The sequence below is a fragment of the Leptosomus discolor genome, chromosome 7, assembly GCF_034619465.1.
Source record: "Leptosomus discolor isolate bLepDis1 chromosome 7, bLepDis1.hap2, whole genome shotgun sequence".
NCBI classification, from domain to species: domain Eukaryota; kingdom Metazoa; phylum Chordata; class Aves; order Leptosomiformes; family Leptosomidae; genus Leptosomus; species Leptosomus discolor.
In genome coordinates, this window is record NC_141397.1 from 242,943 (window position 1) to 262,231 (window position 19,289).

The 19,289-nt window shown below is 41.4% G+C and overlaps 1 protein-coding gene across 1 annotated transcript in view; it reads right to left on the minus strand.

The window, feature by feature from the left end:
* Positions 1-18,055, minus strand: part of CDK6 (cyclin dependent kinase 6) — a 122,969-nt gene extending 104,914 nt beyond the window's left edge. Inside the window, exon 1 of the mRNA XM_009956728.2 lies at positions 17,823-18,055. Within this exon, the coding sequence (XP_009955030.1) occupies positions 17,823-18,055 (233 nt within the window). The remainder of the gene's footprint in view (positions 1-17,822) is intronic.
* Between the last annotated feature and the right edge of the window lie 1,234 nt (positions 18,056-19,289).

Here is a 19,289-nt window from a genome sequence, read left to right on the forward strand (position 1 = left end):
AAGATGGGACGCAACAAAATCCAGTCTTTATTCATGGGTAGCTCAGAGTTGAAGTGATTGTTACAGATTCCACATTTCAATTTACATTTTGAATCCATGCTTGTGCCAAACCTACAGGATCTAAATCTAAGTTGATCATCATCTTCCTAGGTTTAAATAAAACCAACAGCTCATCTTTGAAAGACTTTACAACAGTATAAATTACCATTCATTCTGTAGTTGCTTAATAATCTATCTGCATTTAAGACTTAATAGTAATGCCAGCTTATCAAAAAAGGAAATTATAACCTTCCACTCCATATAAAAAGTATTCACATCAAAAAAATCAAATATCCTGTTTGATACTCTGTACCATCTCAGTTTTTTTAAGTCCTTGCAATATCACAGCACTTCCCAAGGTGTTTAATTCAGCATTTTAAGTGGTAAGCAGTTCCAGTGCAAATTTGATTCCAAGGTCTTGCTTTGTAAAGATGCATGGGGAAACCTAAAAACCAAGCAGCAGGTACCACAGACGATGACAGAACATGTCTGCTGTTCTGATGCTTACCATCACTTCGGGACTGCTGTTTCTGAATGGCCTCCAGGTTACTCTACAGCCACAACTCTACCGGGGGCTGGTGGCTGTACACAAAATTCAGGTTCTGTTGGGATCCAAATTAATCTTTCGGCCTACTATAAGCCCTCAGGGACACAAACAACCGCAGCCTGACTGATAGCACTTCTAAAGGGCAAATAGTCACAGAGGCGTTGAACAAGTAGGGTAAGGTGGCTTGCTAAATGGTGCAAGTACACCTGAGCCCTGGTGATGTTGCTACCACCTCCTAGGAAGAGGGGCCACTACTGGCAGCAGCTGAAAGGAGCCCAAAGCCAGTATGGTGATGAGGAGGGGAGAGGGAGAACTAGGTACAAAACACCTTGCTGAGGTTCTTTTGCTGGCATTAACAACAGTTTTGATTAAGACCCTCAGAAAAGAGTCTTGTTGCAGTGATTTGGGAGACACCAACACATTAAAGCCTTGTCAGAAAATATACTTCCACATTTCATAGGTAGAGATTGGACCAAACAGTCTGTGTTTCTCAAAGAAGCATCAAGAGCTGACTTTCAGAAAGAGAAAGCTTCTACAGTTTAACAATACTGTGAACTCCACTGCAAAGGCAAAAGGGCAGAAAACAGAAGGAAAAAAGCCTAAAGAAAAGTAAAAGGCAAAACTGACTGAGGTTGACAATACCAATATTCACAAAATAAATAGCATATATGTTAGTAAAGCCAGCTGTTAATTTGAAAACCAAATTCATTCTTTTCAGTCCTCTGCATTGTGACATGCCATCCACCTGCACAACAGCCTAGCAGAGCCAGGAAGCGCCGAGTTCTCCTCTCAGCTACCACGGACGAGAGGCAACTCATGTAACGGAGCTGCGCAGGGGTGTGGTGGTTAGCCTGAACAGGTCATGTAGGCTTCCGTACAGCCAAGGGAACAAAGTGGGTTGGCTGAATCACTCGGGGGGGGGGGGGGGGGGGGCGGTACTGTCTCTCCCTGCTTGCTATAGGAGACGCCTAGATGACTAATTAAGACAAGATGCTTGAGTTTAACTGAATTTAGGAGAGATGACTCTTTCCCAGGAAGACTAATGGAGCAATTTTACTTGGTGGGATTCCAGGTTATGTTCAACTGGTTTTTGAAGATATTTGAAAATATTTCTTCTCATTAAGAACTCCATACAACACGAGGGAGAAGTCAAAAGAGAAAAGAAAAGACACCAAAACCACCAGTGCCCTATTCACTCAACCCCCACAGAGCAGGATCAATCTAAAAAAGCTCTGCACACAAAAGCCTTTACCTAAGCTTCATGAAGTCCATATATGTATTTAACTGGCTTTGGCTCAGGCCTAGAATTTCCTTTAATTTGAAAGGGAGTTTCACCTGTGACAAACTTGCAGGATTGAGTTTAATATTCATGTTGTACAGAACAGAAACAAATGGGACTAATAAATCTTCAATAGAAAGTTACAAGATTTTTCTGGCTTAATAAATATAGCCAGGGGGCAATTGCTCTTAAACACTCAATGCACAAAAAGAGATCCTCATTTCCATTAGCATGCAAATTCCTTACATGTTTCATCAGAATTTAAGACATTACATTTCACAAATTTTTAAAGATGTGGGCTTCATGGTTGCTCTCTCTCCCATTCACCGTCTGTCACATGCAGCCACACAAGCTCCTTGGCTGTCATGCCATTTCTTCTACTAAGCTGTTTTTTCTTTTTTAATTTTAAATTAATCCATAGCACATGCAAAGAAAAAAATGTCTATTTCTGCAAGATTCTCAGGTGCTTTCATCCTCCAGTTCTTCACGTAGATGGCGAATACACATTTCCTCCTCTTCCAGCCAGTTTGCACGGCCCTGAGCCAGCTATTTAAAGATTAATGCCCATGGAGTGAAATATTCTACAGGTTGTACAGCTCTAAGTATTTCCTTTAAGCTCTTGCACACATATGTAAAAGAAAACAAATTAAAGATTATTTGCAGAGTTTGGCAACGAAAATGAGGTGTTAGTAGCATTTTGAGCTAGCAATAAATTTTATTTGACTTTTATTACTTTGAGGCAAAGGCAACTTTCTTTCAGGGCATCTTTTAGCAGAATGAGATGAGGGTTCACATTTTACACATGGATAGTTTCGAAATACATTCAGCATTTTGTAGATGACGGTGTATATCAGATGTAAACACATGACAAAACTGTATTTTGGTTGTTTTGCAACAATAGCTTCCACATTTCTGAAAGAAATGAGCAAACTATAACAAACCTTGCAAAACAAGGTCTGGTTCCTGGAGCACTAAAACACTTTTACATGTAGACAGATGAGATCCAAGTACCCCTGCCCGGGCTCTGCGAGCGCAGGCGAGCGGGCTCTGCGACCCGCAGCCGCCAGTGCGGGCTGAGCCGGGGCAGGCCCCAGGGCAGCGGAGCAGGACGGCCGAGGCCCCGCGGCGCTCACAGGGCTCCCCGGCTGCCAGCGGGCATCTGCCCCGGAGCGAGCAGGTCTGGCCTGCGCCTGCTGGCAAACGCCACATGGACTGACAGCGCAGCGGACAGATTACTTGGGATCACAGAGCTGGGTGGTGTCAAAACCATCGAGCCTCCACTCGCCAGGGATCATCACTTCGCATGTGTCCTGCTCTTACACCATTCCCTAAGCTACCTGATCCTTCTCACTCCAGAGAACACTGGGCCAGATGGAAGTTATTTTAACCCTTTCTAAGCCATATATGAATTGTTTTATTAATGTAATTTTTATTTCAAGAATAAGTCAAGAGACATCAAGGGCTGAAGGAGTTGCTCCTCTATTTTCCCCAACCCATCCCCAAGCCCTACAGTCTTCCTATTCACCTCTGTTTGGAGAAACAGCACAGAAACTTATACCAAGCTGATGGTCTTGAGCCTTTGCAGAGCTGACTAACCAGACACCACCACACACTGTACAGGGCCCACAGCACAGCCTATAAAAGCCTTTTCTGACTCTGGTCACTGCCTATTGCAGTGACATCCTACTATTCCCCCCGATCTAACAGAAAAAATACCCCTCAGTTCTTTAGAGCTTCCATTTATATTCTATTTAAATATGTAGTCAAGGAAAAGCCAAATATTCATACTGTGAAATGTACATTATCATACCAGGCACCATTTAAGTACAATTTTTAGATGAATTTTCATGCTTATTGCGCCACTGGCTTTTAATTAAGGTGTCACTGGACTACCAGTTATATTAATTGCTGTTATCATGTAACTTCTGGGGGGGGGTGTGGGGGGGTGGTGAACACTTACCAGTGGCACAGCCTGCAAAGACAAATATTTTTTTCACTCACATGGCCAATACACAATGGAATAGCAGGAGTTTGAAAATAAAAATTCAAAGAGTCAGGAGTAATTAAATTGCCTACATACAGGGAACACATTAAAGAAACATATGATCATAGATAGTAAAGATACAGCCACATTAATTGCAAGAGAAGAAAGACATCATGAAACTGAAGATAAGTGATTTCGGAACGAAGGTCCCAAACACCAAAATAACCTTGATATTTAGGGTAGTCAGCACATTTGAGAATCACTTGTTGTTTAAGTGTCACTTAATGATTTTCAATTAGTATCCCAATGCTTAAATCATAAGACTATAGGATTGGAAGAAAAAAATTAGAGTAGTTGCCTACATTAACAAGCACTCACACAACAGACATTTGTGAGGCTGTGCAGACACCACAGGCCACAAGATGCTTCCTACCATCCCGTGCCCAGTGCAGAGCCAGAACGAGACACACGTCCCTGGAGCTTCTCCTTACAGTGCATTTTGGTTCGAGAGCCTCACCATCACCCCAGGTCCCTGCAGCAGTAGGACATTCATGAAATAAAACTCCTAAGTTATTCCAGGAAGCCGACCTCTACCATTCTACACAGGATATTGAATAGACCCCAGCTGTCTCCACTTAGAAGTGACTTAGTTCATATGTTTTATAAAGGTTCATTCAGACGCTTTCTGAGTTTTATCACAGAATTGAAGTGACTTTCTGTGAAGAAAAAAAAAAAAATCAAACTTGCTGGTGATTTCCCTTACCTACTTCTCAGGCAGGCATGTCTTGATTTTCAAACGTCACAACTGGCATCTATGTTCTGAAATAAGAATCTGCGTCTGGATTATGAAAATATTTAACTGAGAAATAACTGTCTCAGGTCCATTTGAAAGAAACATACACAGTAGAGCACTCTTTTTACTAAATCCAGGAAGACACAGTCTTCATTTCCATGAATGCCTCTTTACAAGCCCCCATAGTATACAACTATTGATCTAAGTGCAGTACAGTCCACATGATTTCACTCCAGAAGGCAGAGAAGTGACACAGATTTAGATTTTCCAAAGCACAAAACACTTTCGGGCTTGTGAAAACAGTAGTGATCAATATATTAAAATGCCACAATATTAATTCAGAAAGTTTTAGTTAAATTATTTCAAGAACAGCCTCTATTTTAAAGCTGACAACATGACACGGCAATATTTTTGTATTAATAATGTGCTGTGGCATGAATAAGTTCTGGAACTGAGCAAATAGTGCAATTTAAAGATGGCAATTTCATGCTTGAAAGAAGAAAGATCAAAGTGACCTTAAATTTTACAAGATTTTAAAAATTAAGAGGGTCAATACAAAAAGGAGACACATAATCCCATCATCTAAATATTCCCTGAAGCCTTTAAAAATATATATATATATTTGTACTTCACACAGGAGGGAAAAAGCCATCTGTTTCAAAAACTAGTTCTGCTGCTTTTAAACATTGACATTACTGGTTCAGTTGCCTCCTGCAGCAGGCTGTGCCCCAGTCAGGTTAAGCCATTAGATGTTTATTCTTTTGGATATTGCCTGGGCTCTTTGCCACTCACATCAGGCTTTATAATTTTCGTTTACTCTTTCCAGAATATGTTTAATAAAATTTACTATTTTATTATACTTAGGAGTGAGATGGCATTTCAGTTCCAAGTTCCAGTTTTCAATGCCATGTAACTTTTTAGAAACAATTAGCTTCTGGGATAGTTTTTTTTTCCTAGCTTGCCCCTATTCCCTTCCGATTTTTTCTTTTAACTTAAAGAAAATTGTTCAGACATTTTTAAGGCACAGACTTCAAACTAATTGCAGTCCTCCATGTTTAGCCAGAGCAAAGCCATACAAGGGGTAGAGGAAGTTTGGTGTCTCCCTTTGACATTCCCCACCCCTCCAGAGAGTTTGAGGAGCCAATACATTTAAACTGTTCTGCTATACCCAGTGCCCAGGAAGAGGCTATAGATCCAAAGCAGCAGCCAGGATTTCCAGTGGCTGGACAGAGCATCACATCAGGGAAAGGTCTATTACTCAAGTGGCAAAACATGCTGCTACAAATCTGCAAAGTTCCTACCATGTTAATTCTAAGCATTTTCATATCCTTCCTCCTGACCGTCAAATTTTTGATTACCTCCTGTTTCTTCACCTCTCTTTTCTAAAGCTTATTGTTAACTACATCAAGTTTGGGAAGCATCCCTTTCCTGGAAGTATCAGATTTAATTACTGCAGCCACTATGACCGTGTGTCCCAACTACAAGAATTTCTTAAACCAGCTATTGCAAGTTACTTCAGGCTACGCAGAGTCATCTCTCTTCCTGATACTCCAGGAAGAGCTGATTCATTGACAGTGTCTGTGTTTTGTCTTTAAACCTTGTCTGATTCGTCTACTTTATTATGAACAGTGGTTGAAATTATCCTCTATTGCTGTTTTTGCAAACTTAGTTGACTCTCCAGCTTCTTCCAGAATTACAGGCTCAATATCCTTTCACTGATCTAAAGGATGGCAGAAAATCCAAAAAAAAAACCAAACAACCAAACTTGGTTTCCAGTTTCTTTGAAACTTATTTTCTTACAAACATCACAATGTCCTATTGATTTGGGACATTACAACATACTTAAATTGTCTTCTAAAAAGAAACCATCTCCTTCAGTGTCATTCACCTATCTGGGTTTTATCTATAGCCACAAATACCTTTCATTTTTAGTCAAATGGGTTACCTCACTTCTGTGCAACTCCTAACTATTTGTGCAGTTGTACTGCCATGGTCATCAGTTCCAGTCTCCTTTCTGATTGTATTTTTTCACTACTGCATAAAGATTTGCTTTTCAAATAACTGACATGTCTAAAAGATGTTTTAATCTGACCAAATAAAATTAAAAGTAATAAAGCCTTCTCGATTTCTTAGGAAGAGAGACAACATGAACAATAAGCAGCATAGAATTAAGTAATGGCAGGTAATTTTTTTTTTTAATGAGGTTACAAACACAAAGGCAGTGTAATGAACAGGATTCTATGAATGAAGAGATACAGGTGCTCAGCTCTGCAGAAGTACTAACTTGTCTGGGCCCTTCCAAGAATGCCAAATCTTAAGTTTAATGAGACATTTAATTCTGATTTTCAGACTATAGTCATTGATTCAAACCTGTCTGGATAGGGGTATTATTGCTTTGATCAAAACTTGTTGGTCAGCATGTTATAAATAGCAGAGATGAACACCAAGGCAACAAATTGATTAGAGATGTCTGCAAGGAAACCACAAAGATCAGCGGGTAGGCCTATCTCCATTAACAATCTAGAAGGTTATCTAAGGACGAACAACACACTAAAGAAGTGCAGATGCTGCTCAATCTGTGTCACAAAGCTCAGAAATAAAGCCAAGTATGCTGTTAGACAGAATTACCAAAGCAAGAATCCTCTTATAACCTACTTCCTAACAGAGAAAAATACATTAGCTTTCGCCACCCCAGTGAAACCTGGAAATCAATAAAGGTTCCAGTGCTGTGCTAGTGAGTAAAAAAAAAAAACTTAGACAAACTTCCAATGCTGTACAGCAATTCAAAGGTCTCTAATTGTAGCTATAGAAGCATTTTCTCTTGAGGGGAGATGTATGCAGCACTGAAATGACCAACTGATTCAACCTGGAGTTCAGGTATTGAGGTATTGCTATGTTGTTACCCCACAAATTGCTAAGGTAACAACATAGACATCACATATTTCAGAGGGTACACACTAAGGCAGAAAGGAATTACTTGTGGTGCAAAAAGGGAATTAGGAATGAAACAGGTCACCAGAAACTCAGAGTCTGTATCAGTGAAAAACCTTCTAACAGAAAAACTATTTTATACCCCAATTTGGTGAACTCGATAGTTTCAGCATCTAAAAATCTGAATGATAAAGTCTCAAGTGTGCATGCTTGATGGGACCCCTCTGCACAGTCTGCCTGTCCTAAAGCATTTTTGTTCCTCTTAACATTAGGAACTCAGGATTTGAACACCAGAGCTGTTTGAATCAGTGTAGCTCTGCGGACTTTAATGTCACCAGCAGAAACTCAGGCCTTGTAAATTTACAGCTGCATTCCTGGATCAGCTGGAAGATGTGGATCCAGTTCCCCTGTTAGTAGCAACTGTTAGGCTGCTCACAAAGATGAGCAGTTGACTGTGCACATTGGTCTTCAGAACACAATACAAGAATAACCAGAAAAATCTTCCTTCAACTGTAATCTTCTGGTTAAAGTCTCATATATATGATATATCATATATATATGATGATCCACTACTGCAGAGTCAGAGCACTTAAAAAAACAGAATTGTCTTTTCTGGAGAATGCTGCCTGAGTATAACCTATTGAAGGGCTGTCATTTATTGAGACACATTGATGTTCTAGACAGCCATATGAGTTGTTCTAGGCAAATTATTTGGTCACCAGTGAGGGCAACTGAAAAGCAAAAATCATGTGACAACACTAATGAAGAAGAATCTAATTTCATCTTTAATACGCAACATAAAAAACCATGACAATATGTTTGTATGCTGAGGAAAGGGGTAGAAGGTCCAAACTGGGAAAATGACAGGGTGCAGGGCTCTTGCCGACTCACAGAAGGGCATACAATTTTAACACCGATACAGTATGTCTGAGAAACCCACTGCATTTCTATTTATGTGTTGGATTTTATTACAGCTTTATTCAAAACGCTGTTGCTAGGGATGTTCAAGTTTGTTGTAAATAAAAGACTTTCATATCCTATATCTGCTTTTAATATCACAATGATGATTTATTTCTACACATTAAAAGTTTCCAATTTTTTTGTAGAACCACTCACAAGGAATCCAATTCCTTGTCATAATGAGTGAAAGTTGAATGTGACATTCACTGGTTTCACAGCCCTCCCTTTTTATGGGGAAGGAGCAGAGTGGGCAAAGTCCCCCGAGGTTGTTTCACTTCAGCAGTAACGGTGCATCCAAACGAGTCCTCCCCCAAACATCTAAGCACAGTCAGTACATTCCCAACTCCTACTGCCAAGTTAAAACGAGAACGGTCTTGGTTCAAAAATGATTGAGGTGGTTTGCTCTAATCAAATTAAACCAGCCAAATGTTCTTTTCAAAGGTAACTGTCTACTCTGCAGCTGTATGCAAAATACCACATCAAATGTGAGGAAAAAAAAGTGCTAGAATTCTATCCTTACAGTAGAGCCCTGGCTCCACAGTTGAAGAGAAACAAAAGCACCAGTGCAGCTAGGAATTACATTCACAGAAAGCTCCTAGAAATCTGCTATCTGAAGAAACTGCAAAGTACTGAAATTTCCAGTTTATAATTAATTGATTTCTGGTAGAAGAGAATTCTCCGACATCACTAAACAGCAACAGACACCTTCAGTCATTTATCATAATGACCACACTTCAAACAGATATTAAAAGACTAGCCAAAGCTTCAGAGGAGAGACAAGAAAAGTCACACAGGCTTTTCCATTCTATTTCTCACTTCCTTTCCCCATTTCTATCAAAATACATAAGGTTCTGCACTAAGGTTGCAAAAGTCCAAACTCAATAGGTTTCATTTAAACTCAGTATGATTCATCTGTACTAGAACAGAGTTTTCAATCACTAAATATGGGAAATTCCTGCAAAGATCAACTCATATGCAAGTTACTATTTTATTTTCTTTTACTAAGAAAAGATCAGTCACTTGTTAATGATAATCCAGAGTGGTAACCAGTCAGCATTAGTATGAATGCTTCTAAAACAGCATGGAACTTTTTGCTACGTTTGTAAATTGTTTGCTAGGTATGTCACAGGAAGCCTGCCCCAGGGCAGCTCTGCCAGTACCAGCAAATCAGCACACTCCAGTACACCCTGTCTTTAGGTATCTGGAATCATCACCTGGTCCTAAAATTACATGGGATGCTTTGAGGCAAGAGACCCATCTTCTAAAACCCTAAAAAGAAGAGTTTCTCACTGCTCATATAAAACATTCTTTGTTCCACCTAAAGAAAACACAACTGTGTTGTTAGGCCTGATTTAAAGAGGATTATTTAGCAGAATATTTCCCTGTGAACATCATCTAAGATTGGGACAAGTTTTGAAAGGCTAAGGATAAATAAATAGGAAAATACAAGAATTTGGATGCAATGAGGTATTCTGAAATCAGTCACATTCCCACTCTTTGATGATCATCTCAAAAGCTTCCCATATGGAGGTTCCCAGATGCAAAATGTCGAAGTACATGATGGAAAAAACCTACTCCTTGGAAAATTCTCAAGCAGTTTGTTTATCAAATACAAATGCTTTATAGTTTACAGGTATAGCTGTTTAATAGTCATGCATGTGTAATATAAAATATTTTTCAGAATATAAGAAAAAATATATGAGGAACCGATACAATAGAAGAAATTTCCTCTTTTGAATGAAAAAACCCACAGCTTAGTTATGTATGTATAAGGGCACAGTTATCTTTTGATAATTTGTTAGATCATAAAGAATCAACTTGCTCAGCAAAACTGGAAAACCAACTAGATTTCACATGAAGAGTAAAAACCAAATGCTCTATACACACCTGCAGAGTTTTGGAATGAACTGCAACTTCAGTTTTTCAGGATTATGAAACTTATAAAAGAATTTTAAAACTTCAGAACTAAATTAAGTCAATTAAGAATTAATACAAAGACAAATAACCACTCTTGATGCCAAGTTCACATTACTGCTCTATCAGGATAGTTGTATTGTTTATTCTATGTAACTTATTTTAACTTTTAATATAAAAGGTCTCTAGAAATAAGGCTTCAGTTAATGTAATACATGAATAAGAATCAATATCTGTGATTCATATTCTTATCTATGTTGTCCCTAAATTTATTCAGAAAAGCATTTTAAAATTCAGTGCATACTTAATATCATAGCTCTTTCTACTTGATAGCGCACTTAAAGCTGTGCTAAACAGTGACTTAAATCCCTCCAAGTGTACCCGAGTGACCCACCCAGTGCTTTGCTAAGTCACAGCCTCCTCCTCCCTTTCACACACCTGGGAAGCGAGTCCTTCCCCTGCTCTGTTCTGCACTTCAAGCAGCAGTACGTACCATGGAGCACACCGGAAAGTCTCAATTCATCTACCCTGGCCCCTGTTTGCTGGGGTGAACCATCCAGTCTCCTGTCCTTCTGAAGGCTGTTTTGAATCTTGGAGCCCACTCCATTAACGCAGGGGATGCTGACACTTTGCCTGGCAGTCACAGGCTGTCAACAGCCATGGCTGTGGCAAAACAATTTGGTTTTCCATTCTGGGCAGGATCCAGCAAGACTAGATCTCTCCAAGAACAGCACAGACACAACCATCCACACGTTTAAAGGAATAGAGCACAGAAAATAATCTAAAATGACAAACATCTACTCACACTAAGACTGGAAATGGGGTTTTTTGTAAAAAGCTTTGATTCAGACTAAGATAAAATACTTTTTAAAGAAAGCTTGCACTCACTCCAGAAACTGAATTTCCTAAGGCGCAGAAGGCTATTGCATATTTGATCCTTCCTTCCTGACATGGTCTTATCTTGTCCTGTTTCTGGCAGACCATGTAGCCAAACAAAATCATCACATCCATTACTAACAAACAATTCATATGGTCAGGAAGAATATCACTTATTTCCCCTGAACATGCTTATTCTGTGTACTGTAGGCTTGCAAGCAGATGATGACAGGCCAGCATTCACATGCAGTCACTTCATAATGTTCTCTGCCAACTTAAACTTCCCCAAATCCCACCTACTGCCAAACCCTGTTCAGGGTCACCCACATCATTCCCCTTTGCCTTCTTGCCATCAGAGAAGCCACATTCCCAGGTAGGCAGTCCCTCCCTCCCTCCCTCCCCAAGAGCTTTGGGCTGCCCCTCCTTGCAGTGGCCGGTCAGTGCAGGGACCATCTCCCTTCCCCTCCAGCCTGGAAATGCCTCTCTCCCACCAAGGCACTTCCCCTTTTCACATCTGCCTTGAAGACCAGCCTGTTTGTGTCAGACTAAAGCAGACTCTGAAGCTCACTCAGTTTTTCCTTCCCATTACTCATCCACCTCTTCTACCTCAGCTGAGACTCATCTGCCACACTAATCCCTTTAACCTTGGCAAGTTTCAAGCTCAGTTCCTCCTGCTTCACTCCATCCCAGCATCTTATTTTACTATTTCTGCATGCAAGACAATCCCTCTACCTATCAATGCAGAGGTAATCATTTCTTTCTCTCTAGGGGGCTGCCAGATGCCGTATGAGTGGTCCTACACAAAGCCAAATTGTATCGTGCAATACAGCACGCTGCTGATCTGCGAGAATGATGTCACATGCTAGAAGTTTAACGTTAGCTTGGCAGAAAAAGGAAGTAAGGAAGGAAGCAGAATTCACTGGAGACAAACACCCCCTAAAATAGAAATGTTTCACTTGACAGGATGGAACATCTCAATGATTTTGAGAAGATCATCCTTTAAACTTAGCAACAGTACAGTAATGAAGCCAGCAGCCAATATCAGCCTCACCACAAACTGGAAAGAGAAACAAAGTTAGCTACTGCATCTTGAAACCCTTTTCCCTCTGTATGCTCCCCTATCACGTCAGTTTAGCAAACAGGACAAAGCAAAACAAGTCCAAACAGCCTTGCTGAAGGTTAGCTGGCTATTGATGAGCTGCTAGAGATGTTCTGAACGCTCCGTCAGGTTAGACAGGGGATTTTAAGACACCTTCCAAGTATAACACAATTTTAAGTACCAAGCCACTTCTGGGACCTTTGAGTCAAGTGATGGTCTTTATGTCAGGGCCCAGGGGTATGGGGGTCACGCGTGCCCCAGCCTTCCCCCAACGCTCAGGTTTGCCTTGCCCAGGGAATCAGCTGACAGTCTCCAAGTATTGAAGTGCAGACCAAGAGAGAACAGCATGGACCACGGGACTGCAAAAGCAGAGAATAAGCAACACAACAGTATCACTACACCACAGCAGGCAGATTACAGCGTCATTTGTTTTTTAATGGACATAAAATAACATAGAACCTTGAACATGGCATAACTGTGCCAACAGTCATAATTACTGGGTTTCCCCAACACTGATCCATATACCAAGATCACTGAGGAATAGTGTCACAAGTCAATTAGCTGGGGCACTTACTCTGCAAGTTAACAGGATGATGGTAATGACCCTGAATGGCAAGATTTCTGACCCTTATTCTTGAAATAACCCAGATTAGATTATATTCTAATACATTATATTCAATATCATTTTGGTTATTTTAAAGTTGAAGACTTACTAACCCATGAAAACAGTAAAAAAAGTTGTATTGATAAAAAAACTACAGGCCAGGAAGCAAAAATACACATCTTTGCAGGTTTGCTCTCTTTGCTTAAGGTTTAACACTATTAAAACTGTCATACGTGTTTATGTCAGACAAGAAGCACAGCAAGAATTACAGCATTTTGTCTTGTGTGCAGAGTGCTAATTCACAGTTTAATGGATGATTAACATTAGGGGAAAATTATTCATCTGATTAGCAGCAGAAGAGAGATAAAACAAGCACTATATATTGCTGAATTTAGCATTATAATCACAAGAAGAATTCTTACAGATATATTGCAGCAGGGAATACTCCCAGTTTTACACACAGGAATTTCCTGAATCTAATATGTCATTTATTCCTGGCAAAGTCTGTCCTTTGTCTACATATATTTCATTTTTCCCAAACAGAACAGCACTAAGCTACAGAAGTGCTGGACCAACTTTTGCCAGATTTAACTGCCGTATATAGTTAAGCACTACATCTTATTATCCAAAAGGTGAGCTACAGGAAGCGTTTATCATCCTACCAGTTAGGAAGGACATTCCAAAGCCTAAAACATATCTATAGTAAGATTTGCTCTTGAAAATTCTGGTTTTCACTTTGTTTTGTGAAGACAAATAGAGTAAGGTGTGCTGACGGAAGGGAGCTCTATACAAGGGCATATGTGAACAGGAGGGGATTTTAAGTACATAGCAATCATCCTTTTAACTGTATTTTCCCCGTGCCCTTCTGTATGCTATTTTTGACAGTCCGACAAAGTTTTAGATCAGTCCTCCAGGCCTTATTTCCATTATAGTCAATAGTCCAGAAACTTCCACTACCATCACTTTTCTGATAAAGACTAGACTTTCGTTGCACCTCATTTGCTTTGTTCTCCAGTGAAGTCTTATCTAACTTCACTATCCATCATTGTAAAAGCAATTGTGCTGTAAAAAATGCATCTCTTCATGGTACAAATATGGAAGTGACAAACTTGGAGAGAAGTAACATGAAAGAAAGCTCTCACAATGAGCAAGCAGTAGCATGGAAAAACACAATAAATATTTTGTTTAAAATGATTCTATACTACTTAGACATTTCTACTTTATGGAGAAAATTCCCTTCCATCCCCAATGCCAATGGAAAGCAGCTTTGGCTCTAAGCATTTCTCAGGATTTTAGAGGAAGAGAATCAACAACCACCATGACAACCTTGGGCTGCAGTAGCAATGCTGGTCCTGCACCCTGGCTCTGTGACCAAAGCCACCGAGAGATCTACCTCTGCCTAGCAAGGACCTGGTCCATTCCTTGCCAAACTGTTCTTCACATTTAGCACCACCTCAGAGACAGAGAAGCCCTGGACTGCTGAGCTCCTTACTGCACTCTGGAGACTCGCCATTTGAGGCCAGCATGATATCCAGCAGAAGTTCATGTGGCCTGTGATTTCTGCCATTGCTGTCAGCTGATGCCAGAGCACCACAGCCAAGCAGAGGGGGTATGTAGCTCAGCTATCTGAAGTCTGTCTAAATTTTGACTCACAAAATGACTGTTTGCATTAAGCACCTCATGGATCACACATGCCATCACTTTGAGATAACAGATTCAACATTATATTTGCAGTTCTCACTTATTTCTCTCAGGCTAGCTGCCTGTAATACTCATAAAAAAGCTAGACATCCCCTCAAAATAAAAAAAAAAAAATTATTTCAAGTATTTGTGGTGTTACCCCAGTGCTTTCAAAATTATTGTCTTTGTTCAGCCCATACCTGGGGCTCAACTGTAGCAGTCACCCTGTCACCCCATGACCCCTTCCCAGCTGAGAAGGGGATCAGGAAAGGGAGGGGAGATCCAAAGGCTGAAGCAAGGACAGATTTAATGAAACAGCAAAACAAAGCAAGAATACAAATTCATACCCAGCCTGGAGTCTCTGGCCACGGCAGTCCTCAGGAGCAGCAAGAGGAACCAACACCCCACCCCCCAGAGCTCCCTCTGCTCAGCCAACCTTCCCCCTTTATAAGGCCCATGGCACGAGGGGCTGCCCCTGCAGCTCGCTCAGGGCAGCTGCCCCGGCTGACGAGCTGCTAACGGCCTGCCTGGCACGGCTGGGTGGGATTCTGTCCCGCCCAAACCAGGACAATGATGTACATTTTAACCCAGTCTGTAGACAATGCATTTGACATTATTTTTATTTAGTAACAAATAAAACTGGCCACGATACCAGTTTCCAAAATGCTTGCCCAAACAACCAACATTTTTGTGAGCATAACGTGTTCAATAATTAAGTGCAGCTAGGTCAGCTGCTTAAAACTGCAGATCTTCTTTTACAGTATTTCCTTTTCTGAGTATATTTACATAATACAAAAATAGACCTCTAATTTCAATAAATTACAAACTCTTCTACTGTATTTTGTACGGAACCAGGGCATTTAAATACCTTCAAATAATCTTTCATTATAAGGATATGATTTCAGTCACTCCAAAGTGCCACTTATAGCTTCATCTGCTCTACAGACCAAAAAAATGCACAACAGAGGTGAGTTTTTAAATAGCATTCCTCACATTTTAGAAGAGAAATGTTTGAAATTGCTTCCTGTATTCCCCTGCATGTTTGTGGAAAAAGGCATGCAGCTGAGTCCCAAGCATCCTGATAACATCACAGACCAACCCCTTGCATCTGAAATGCTGCTTACGGCAAAAGGTACAGGCTTCACCACAGCACTATGAGGACCTGGAACATGCTTTCAGAGATTGTTATATTGAAACTACATACTTATGTTGCTGGCTGAAGTACTTGCTGGTTGCAGAGAATGAATTTTCATTCAAATGTGTAAAAATATTTTAAGCTTCAATGTATTTATGTGACGCTATGTCAAGATTGCACTGCACACAAACCCAAGCAAAACAAGCCTGCTGCTGAATGGTCAGTTCATCAAACAGCTCCTTGGAAAACAGTAATTTTATTTTCATGACTTTGCTGAATTCAGGATTAGAACGCTCCTACAAAAAATATTTTACTTCATATGGAAAGATGTCAATGGCAGAAAAATTTGTAAGTATTGTTATGTTGAATTATTCCCAAACAAGGTTTACAGTTTTCAAGTGTGTAAATGTCTAAATCTGGACAAGTAAATCCTCATTTACTCTCATAAATCACTGGGCTGGATTTCAGAGATTTTGAGGCCTCTCAACTATCTCCCTACTGCCAAGGAAGAACTTTGTGTGTGCTCCTCTGTAAACCAAGCCACTCAATTCAGTGGTCAAATATGACTCATCCACACAAAGATGCCCCCACTTTTGAAATTTATTGACTAAGCTTCCGGCATTACTAGGTGTCAGTCAAAATAATGGTTATTAGCCAAATCGTGGATTGGCTTTGATTAGCAATGGAAAAGTGTGAGCTGCAGCCTGCATCCCATTGCTCACTGCAGGGAGACCAATGACGTGCACTCCACTATCAGTATTTCACAATACACACGCTTTGTCTATTCAGTTAAGACATAAATGAGAGTGTTGTATTACACTGCCTTGAGATGAACAAAAATTAATTTCTATCTGTTCACTTTTGTACTTTAAATATTGTTCTCTGTCTCACCTTTCCTCTTGTACCTACTATAAACCCCCTCGTCTCAGACCCTAAAACAGGAGGATCACAGCTACAAGCCATTTTGAAGGTCACTTCTAAGTAGACTATCTATTTCTCTAGGACTGAAAGAATCTTGGTGTTAGCAAAGTACAAAATATTTCCTTTTGCTATGCAATATGTGTGTACAGTAATGCAAACAACAGGAAATATTCTTGCTAATACAGCACCATCAGCCAGACACTGACCAGTTTCAAATCACGGTGTGCCTGTGTCTCTGCAAAGTGAAGCTTACCTGTTAAACTTCGTAATATTAATAAAAGATGCTCACAGGCTGCTGGAGGTTTCCAGCTATAGAAAAATGCAAGAGGTTACAGTAGGGCCAGCCTTACCATTGAGAGAGTCTGTTCAAGAACACAGGTCATTTATCTGGGGTCTACGCTACTGACCAACAGAAAGGACACCCTGGGGCCATTGCCACCATGGTGCAAGCAAGGCCTGACATCCGTACTGCTGCACTCTTGGGAGCACAATCACCAGCACGCGGTGAAATCAGTACCAGTCAAACCATGTTCAACCAAAAGGCTGCCTCCAAAGCTTCAAGTCTTAAGCTGTTACTTCTCTTTCACACGCTAATCCACAACTCTCTATAAAAGCATCTAAAAATGCACATTCCACGACTGCTCTCGTAATCTTTGTCATTTTGGTAATGAAAAGAGCTGCTAAAAATCAGCTGCAGCTGGCAAGACTAATACTTGAGACCAAACCAGGGAGACAGGTTTTTTTTCATTCACTCTTACGCCTGAGGAAATGGTGTATATATGGCTCCTTGCCCATCCACTCAAACACTTCAGTCACACACCTATGCCTCTGGAGATGGGTGTTCGCGTGCGTGGGAGGCAGCGCACAGGGATGAGGTGAGGTCTGGCAGGCAGCACCATGGCCTGCTGAAACCTCAAACCACACTTCATGCACACAGTTTAGTGCTCACTTCATCCACAAACCCAAACTAGTGGCCACCCCATCTATGTACCCAAACTCTTGCTCACCCAATTCATGTACCAGCACCCCACCGATCGGGACGCCTGCCCCACTTCCTCACCTGACCACGTTGGGGTGCTCGAACGACTCCAGGTGCCTCAAAACTGCCACCTCTCGGATGGTGGACAGTGGCATCCCCTCCTCGCTGGTCTGCACCCGGACTCGCTTCAATGCAACAAAGCGACCTCCGTTCTTCAAGTCTCGGGCTTTGAACACCTTCCCGTAGGCTCCTTCCCCGATCTCAGCCACACATTCATACTGCTGGTCAGCCAGATTTGTGCTGTCCTTATCCATGCTGGCGCTGCTCCTCTTCCTCCCCGCGCTCCAAGTGCCTCGGAGTGGCTCTCGGTCTCGCTTGCTTTCTGAAAACTAGTACTTCACTCGCGTTGCAGTTAGGCCGCGCACTTGGTACTTCTGCCAGAGGGGCAGTAAGAAGCTCTTGCCCTACTGTTCTCGTTCCTCTTCTCTACAGGCCCCGATGTGCCTCCTCTTTCGGCCACCAGGAATTATCGCCCAGTCTTCGGAAGCATCGTCTACGTAAAGCCAATGAGTTCTGGAGGACAAAGCAGGCAAGAAAAGCGAGTTTCATTTACTTCATTACTTTGCATTGTTCAAAACCTGAGAAAGTTAAGCTAACAGCTACATGCAAAGCAAAAATGTGGTGCAAAGGAAGGCGTGAACCACCAGGGTGACACGTGTATCAACGTCCCTGCACGGCTGGTACAACACTAGAAAGTTATCATGCTCTGCGCAGAAGGCTACAGAGCAGCTGCTGCTGTGGGATTTTACTGAGCAATGGGCTGAATACGATGAGCCTGTGGGACATGGGTGATGGGGACGGCAGAGCTAACTATGCATGTGTGAGAGGAAGTTATGTTCAGGAGCTTTTGTCAGGACTGCAGGACTCAAAGGTTTCTTCAGTGCACGTGGTGGGTGGAGTCTCAGAAATACATCCCATGCTCTATGACTGTTACTTATTTGTAAATAATAGCATTTGGAGGTCTCAGCCTTGATCGGCTCTCCCCTGTGCTAAGCCCTGCATGAAAACATCACAACAGACAAGTTCCTGCCTCAAAGCGCCTGTGGAGAGGAGAAATACGTGTATATTTAAATGACAATAATAATAGGTTACTGAGCATGGTGTGCTAAGGCAGATTCAGAAATGCACACTTTAGAAAACTTAAAAACACACAAAGGTTTCGGCTGTGGGTGCTGCTACCGCTGGATGTGTGACTGGCAGCTCCTTGCAGAGCAGCATGATGAAAGACAGTCTTCAGGAACACCATGCTCTGCTGCGCAGTGCATGAGGCTGGAGAGCAGAAGCACTTCCTTCTGCATCCAGTTTCATCCACACTTTCTGCAGGACTGCGGTGGGCAAATCCTCTCCCCTCACAAAGCTCCACATCAGTCCTGTCCCTTCTCCCCTGACCCTTTTTAATACAATGATGTTGTGACCTCCGGGGCTGTAACCCTCTCCTGCGCTGCATCTTTACCGTGCTAGGATTAACGTGCCCCTGACAGCTCAGTC